We start from the raw sequence: 7,500 nt of genomic DNA on the forward strand, positions 1-7,500 counted from the left end.
ACAGATGGAACAGATAGAAAAATAATAAAGAAATTCACGAACGTTAAATCAACTTTCCTCGATTCAAACTAAAAAAAAATACTATAACAAAAAATACATATTTACTCAAATAAATCTATACTTATGAATAAGAAAACAACGTAATATAGGTTTATGTTTACAAAGGATGCAAATTAGTTAGAAAAAAAAACTATATTCACGAACCGACAACACAACTAATGATAGATAAAACATTAGTCTTAAAAAACAGGGTTCCTTAGAAACCATCAGTTAAACAATACAAGCATCCACATATGACCTGGCACAAGAACACTTACCTTGAGACTAACGATGTTCATGCCGCATCCAAGGCCCTGGAAGCAGTCGACGACCCCCCCGAGGCGACTCAATAGGTCGTCATAAGTAAGGGCGTCTCCCCCAACCGTATGGCCCACCTCCTGAAGGGAAGTTACGGGCGCGCCGCTCACTTCCACCTGGCGAGAGGAAGTGATTCTTAAGATACTTGCTCCTTTTTGTCGGAATGGTTTGCTCACGGAGGTGCTTTGTGTGTGTGTGTGTGTGTGTGTGTGTGTGTGTGTGTGTGTGTATGTGTGTGTGTGTGAGTGTGTGAATTTCTTAGGATAATTAGTTTCTATGTTTTAAGTATTGACAATAATAATAATAATAATAATAATAATGATAATAATAATAATAATGATAATAATAATAATAATAATAATAACGGGACTAAATATTACAAAGAAGATACAATATAACAAACCATAATACAGTGTAACGAAACACAATTACCAAAAGAAACAAAACAAAACAAAGCAACAAAAAGAGAAAAACGTCAAAACCCACCTCAACATTCACAACAGACGAGACGTTCCTCTTCTTCCTCCTCCTCTTCCTCCCCTCACTCCTCCCCGAATCCTCACGAACGATCGCCGTGACCCTCACGTTCTCGGGAGACACGTTCAGCAAGAGCGCCATATTCCGAACGACCATCTCAGGTTCGTAGAAGTCGTCCTCGGCAACCAGGATCCCCAGCGACAGGACGACCACAGGCGCGGTCTTGATGTCGTAGGTGTGGTTGCCGCCCCGGACGACCAGGTGCAGGAATTTCGACTCTCTCGCCAGGTAGTTCGTGCCCGCAGGCTGGAAATGAAGAGGGGGCGAGGGGAAGGATGTTAATACTGTTTACTACTATTACTACTACTTACTACGTCTACTACTTACTACGTCTACTACTTACTACGTCTACTACTTACTACGTCTACTACTTACTACGTCTACTACTTACTACTACTGTTATTACTATTGCTACAACTCATGATGATACTAATAATAGTAATTACATTAATAGATATAATGATAATAAAAATAATACTAATGATGATGATAATAATACTAATTAAGATGATAATAACATTGATAATAGTAGTAGTAGTAGTAGTAGTAGTAAATATAATTAATAATAATAATAATGATGATGATAATCCTTGTAGTAATAATAATAATATCAATGTTAATAAAAATAATGATGATGATAATAATAATAATAATAATAATAATAATAACAATAATGATAATAATGATAATAATGATAATAATAATAACAATAATAATGATAATAATGATAATAATAATAATAATAATAATAATAATAATAATAATAATAATAATAATAATAATAATAATAATAATAATAATAATAATAATAATAATAATAATAATAATAATTATAATAATGACAATAATAATAATGATAATAATAATAATAATAATAATGATAATAATAATAATAATAATGATGATGATAATAATGATAATAATAATGCAATTGTAATAGTAATTATAGTAATAATGATAATAATAATGACGATGATGGTAATAACTATACTAATATGACCATAAAAAATAACAATGATGTGAGAGAAACAAAACAAAATCAACACGAGAATAAAGTCACACGAAAATAAACAAAAAAGAAAAGAAGAAGAAAACAAACAAAGAGATAAAACCAAGCACCCCGACCCCACATAAACCACCCACCCATTCACCCACCTCAAAAGCCCCCCCCCCCCTACCCCATCCACCCACCGACCCTCATCTCCGACACTCACATCCTGCAACGTCGGGTAGAAGGATTCCGGGTCATCGGGGTCGTCGGGTAACAGCTGGAAGGACTCCGGGTACGTCTCAAGATCTACGTTGGAAGGAGGGACGAAGGAGCCGTCGAAGTACACGTCAAATCGCTGCGTCGTCGGGAAGAAGAGGCGAAGGAGGACGACTTCGCTGGGGTCCGAGTGCAGGAGGTGGAGGCGTAGCTCCTGCGGGAAGGCAGTGGATTAGGTAGTAGGGTATCCAAGAGGTAGATGCAATATTGCAGATGCAACACTTGCTACGAGGAAGAAGCACTTGTTACAGCTAAAGCAACTTCAACTAAAGCTTTCTTTAAACAAACCCTTTTCCGTAATAGAAACAAAAACAAAATCCAGTGAATAAGATCAATCAAATCAACATAAAATAAATCAACCAAGATTCACCACATCCGACACTCATCCTCCCTACCTGCGGCGGATGTGACGTCATAGCCACTTCGTACACTTGTCCAGGCGCCACAACGGAGTAAAAAGTGGAGATGCGGTGCTGGCAGGTATATCCCAAGCACCACCCGTGGTCCATCGGCCCGTTCAGAAGGTCGACGTATCCGTTCGGTCCTGCGAGGAGTGAGGCGAGACGTCAATGTATTATTTATTAATATATAGAAGGTTTATTAGCGGTGAGGAATTGATCTGTATTCCCTATCTTTATCTTTAATGGTATCAGATGATTAAATGTATGTCTGCTTCTTTATGAATATCTAACTTTTACTCTAAATATGTCTATTTATTCATCTCTGTATAAAAATATATCTATTTATATCTGTCTATCTATAAGTATCTATATATATCGCTAAACTATCCTTAAATATTCAAACACCTCTACACATTAATAAACATATGTGCCTGTATACCAGTCAGTATACTAAGACTGATAGATAGATAGAAGAAGATAGATACGTATAGTTAGATAGGATCGAAAGATACAGATAGACAGAGAAGTACTGATAGATATTAGCACACCGACAGACGGAAAGATACTCCGACACACAGACAAACAGACCTACAGAGACACACGACCTCACCCGGATTAGCGATGAGAGCGACGGGAGACAGGCGTCGCACCAGCGTGTCAGCGTCAAGGCTCTCGAGAAGCAGCATCCGGTGGTGAAGACCCGAGCAACGCCACGCTCTCCAGGACGTCACGAAGCTGCAGGAACTATCTCTTATGATGCCTGTAGGAGGGACGAGTGTCTGGGGTATTATGAGGATTTTTGTTGTTTGTGATGTCTTTTCTTTTTTCTTTTTTTTTGGGGGGGGGGCATATTTTCTTCTTGGGTATTCTGTTGTTGTTTTTTCCTGAATGATCTTGTTCTTTTTCTTTCTTGATTTTTCTAATGTTTTCTTTGTCCATATAGATTCATAATAAACATGACTTTATACAATGAAGAAGAATCCGTAATAAGGAGCCCTCTAAATACCACCCCCATCCCTTCAAAAAAAAAATCTCCCTTTTATCTAAGACACAGACCCACTTTACCATAAGAACTTAAGAAATGAATAAACAAATAACTAGCTAAACAAATAAAAATAGAAGCATCTATAAAAAAAAAATGAAAAAAAAATACCGATACCTTTATTGGGGAATTTCTCCTCCGCTGGGATTTCGGTGCCGTCGCTGCGCTGCCGGAGACTCAGCGGAATCCTGTAGTCGCCGACGCCCCTCGCGCTGTCGCCGTCCCACTCGAACTCCGCTTGCGAGGTGGCCGTGGCGTTGACGGCGCCTGGGGGGGGGGGGATATGATTCTTTGTAACACCCGGTATGTACATTTGTTCGTTATTATCACACTTCGAGTAGAAAAATGATAACAATAATGATAATAGAAATGGTAATGATAAAGATAATGACAATGATAATGTCAATGATAATGATAATGATAACGATGATTATTGTAATAATAATAATATTATTATTATTATCATTATTATTATCATTATTATTATTATTATTATTATCATTATTATTATTATCATTAATAACAATAACAATCATAATGATAATCGTTATTATTGTTCTTATCATTATTATCCTAATCATCATCAGTATCACCATAACAACAACAATAGCGACAATAAATAAATAAACATTTCGAGCTATAACCACAATTAGCATCATTCACAAGTCACCGAACATTCAACACAAGCCACAAGAAGATCCCAAAGGTGCATTCCTACCTAACAAAGTGCCGTCCAGGTCCTGCACTATAACCTTCTTCATGCCATCACAGTCCATATCCACGCAGTCAGCAGGTCTCACCAACTTGAGGTTTGGCCTGTAAGAGAGAAAGGTTTATTTTTTATATAGTGTGAAGTATATAGTGTTTCTTTTTAAAGAAAGTGCGTTTAAAGAAGTATCTGATTTTTTTTTAAGGGTCTCCTTAGAAAAATGTCTGTTAAAGAGTTACGATTTGTAAAATTAGACTGTTTTAAGAAGTGTCTGCTTGAAAAAAGTGTTTCCTTAAAATAAAACAAAAAACTATCCGTTTAGAAGTGTCTGTTTTGAAAGTGTTCGTCTAAAGTATTGCCTTCCTGGAAAAGAGTGTCTTTGTAAGTGAGTGTCTGCCCGGAAATAAGTGTCCGTGTGAGTGTCTGCCTGGAAAAAAAGTGTCCGTGTAAGTGAGTGTCTTCCCGGAAAAAAGTGTCCGTGTAAGTGAGTGTCTGCCCGGAAAAAAGTGTCCGTGTAAGTGATTGTCTGCCTGGAAAAAAATGTCCATGTAAGTGAGTGTCCGCCTGGAAATAAGTGTCCGTGTAAGTAAGTGTCTGCCTGGAAAAAAGTGTCCATGTAAGTGAGTGTCCGCCTGGAAATAAGTGTCCGTTTAAAAAAGCAGTTTGAAAAATAAATGTTTTCGCTTAAAAACGGGATATTGTTGAGTGTTTTCTCTATTCAAGTATCATATTATTTATTCAACCTGATCTGACTGTTTTATAACTGCAGTGGAAGATGTAACACTTTCATAATGATATTTGCATTGATGAATAAATGTACATTAGTAAATATCATTAAACTGAGCGGGTAATTAAATAATAATAACAAACTGACTAGCAAATACCAACGAGTGTGTGTGTGTGTGTGTGTGTGTGTGTGTGTGTGTGTGTGTGTGTGTGTGTGTGTGTGTGTGTGTGTGTGCGTGTGCGTGTGCGTGTGCGTGTGCGTGTGCGTGTGAGTGTGCGTAGCGTCTGCGTGTGCGTGTGCGTGTGCGTGTGCTTGTGCGTGTGAGTGTGCGTGTGCGTGTGCGTGTGCGTGTGAGTGTGCGTAGCGTCTGCGTGTGCGTGTGCGTGTGCGTGTGCGTGTGCGCCTGACTACATTATATCCACATCTAACATATACCTAAGTAACAACGTAACTACAGCAGCACCAACAGCAGCCTCTGACTCACTTATGTAAATACAAGTAGTTCTCAGGCGGCGTGTCCGCGAAGGCCAGCCCCCGCACGAACACCGGGTGGACGGCGTCGTTGGAGCCGTGGTTGGTGAGTAACGCCACGTCCTTCCCGCAGCTCCTGGAGGCGTAGGCGACGAAGGTGACGTTGGCGATGTGCGTCGCGCCGCCGAGGGCTGGGTATTGGGCGGCTCCGTGGAAGGCTTTCGGGGCCACTGGGGAGGAGAGCGGGCGTGAGAGAAGGAGGGAGAGGGGGCGTGAGAGAGGGAGGGAGACGGGGAGACGAAGAGAGGGAGAGAGAGAGACGGAGGGTGAGAGAGGGAAAGAGGGAGGCGTGACAGAGGGAGGGAGAGGGGCGTGGGAGAGGAAGGGAGACGGGGAGTGGGAGAGGAAGGGAGACGGGGAGTGGGAGTAGGAGAGAGAGAGAAAGAGGGAGGGAGAAGGAGAGGGAAAGAGGGAGTGAGGGACGCGATGGAGGAAAGGGATAGGAAGGAGAGAGGAAGGGAGCGAGAGAAAGAGAGAGGGAGAGGAGAGAAGGAGAGAGAAGAGGAGGTTGAGAAAGAGAAATAAAAAGGAGACAGAAATGAGTGAGAGAGGGTGGGAAAGAAAGGAAAAATAGAGACGGAGGAGAAAGAAAAGAAATATAAGGATGTTTTATACATTGTATATCTTTGCATCTTTTATTTTTTGTTATTATCAACATTCAAACCATCTCATTATCAAAGGTAAGTGCAGAACGAATAAATTAATAAGTGCAGAACGAATAAATGAATAATTCAAGAATGAAAAAGTAAATAATTCAAGAATGAAAAAGTAAATAACTCAAGAATGAAAGAGTAAATAATTCAAGAATGAAAAAGTAAATAATTCAAGAATGAAAAAGTAAATAACTCAAGAATGAAAAAATAAATAATTCAAGAATGAAAAAATAAATAATTCAAGAATGAAAAAGTAAATAATTCAAGAATGAAAAAGCAAATAATTAGAAAATGAAATAGTAAATAACTCAATCAACCAATTAGTTAATAAATGACAACCACATGCACCATCCCGCATGACACTCACAGTTAGCTCGAGAGATGAAAGAGGCAAAGAGGACGCCCGCATGGCCGCCCATCACCCCATGAGACCACAGGGAGTCGGCGAAGAACTCATAAACGGCAGATCGTGAGGCTTGGTACTGGCAGGTGTGTGAGGGGGACGCGCCCACGAATACACTGTGGCGGGTGGTGGCTGTCTTGGGGAAGTGTTGGTGCGAGAGGGCGGGCGGGCCGTATACCAGCTGGTTTACGCCCACTTGGCTGTCCACGGATATCACCTGGGCGTGAGATATGAGAGCGTAGTGTTTATATATTTCTTTTCTTTTCTGTCTTTTTCTATTTATCTTTTTTTTCTTCGTATTTTTCTTCGTATTTTTCTCAACATTTTCTTTTTCAGGATGATGGGAGTAAACAGAAACTTTTGTGTTGATAAAGATTAATCTCATTCTACCAACATTACCATTGTGTCACTTGCTTTAATCATTACGTAGTTGTTGGAATAGTTTTGCAGTACACACATACACACACAAACAAACAAACATACAAACACACGCAAACACATACACACACAAACAAACAAACAAACAAACACACGCAAACACACACAAACGCGCAAAACACACAAACAAACACACGCAAACACACACACAAACAAACAAACAAACACACGCAAACACACACAAACACACACAAAACTCCATCCCACTCCATCCCACAAAATCCCACCTCCTGCCACCAACACACACGCAAAAACTCCACCCAGCCCCACCCACATCACACACACACCTGTAAACAAAACAACGAAGGGAAAGAGATGCCGTAAGTGAAGTACTATAGGTCTTCAGCATATTCGAATGTCTTCCTGCTTTTCCCTTCGCCGTTGTGTTTACAACTCGTGAATCCTTCACACACGCATACACACCTCCTGCAGGAC

General features: G+C 39.9%; 1 protein-coding gene across 1 annotated transcript in view; it reads right to left on the reverse strand.

Annotated features, from left to right (window-relative positions):
- The window catches only part of LOC122260924 (fibrocystin-L), a 68,964-nt gene that overhangs the window by 1,316 nt on the left and 60,148 nt on the right, over positions 1–7,500 (reverse strand). The window contains exons 65-74 of the mRNA XM_086549244.1: positions 7,489–7,500; positions 6,592–6,844; positions 5,525–5,741; positions 4,323–4,420; positions 3,722–3,871; positions 3,173–3,322; positions 2,557–2,705; positions 2,109–2,315; positions 844–1,140; positions 318–473 (exon numbers count right to left, since the gene is read on the reverse strand). The exon at positions 7,489–7,500 is cut by the window's right edge and continues 111 nt beyond it. Coding sequence (XP_086405370.1) covers positions 318–473; positions 844–1,140; positions 2,109–2,315; positions 2,557–2,705; positions 3,173–3,322; positions 3,722–3,871; positions 4,323–4,420; positions 5,525–5,741; positions 6,592–6,844; positions 7,489–7,500 — 1,689 coding nt within the window. The remainder of the gene's footprint in view (positions 1–317; positions 474–843; positions 1,141–2,108; positions 2,316–2,556; positions 2,706–3,172; positions 3,323–3,721; positions 3,872–4,322; positions 4,421–5,524; positions 5,742–6,591; positions 6,845–7,488) is intronic.

The sequence above is a fragment of the Penaeus japonicus genome, unplaced genomic scaffold, assembly GCF_977035675.1.
Source record: "Penaeus japonicus unplaced genomic scaffold, GWHDUDI00000001_assembly GWHDUDI00000022, whole genome shotgun sequence".
Classification (NCBI taxonomy): domain Eukaryota; kingdom Metazoa; phylum Arthropoda; class Malacostraca; order Decapoda; family Penaeidae; genus Penaeus; species Penaeus japonicus.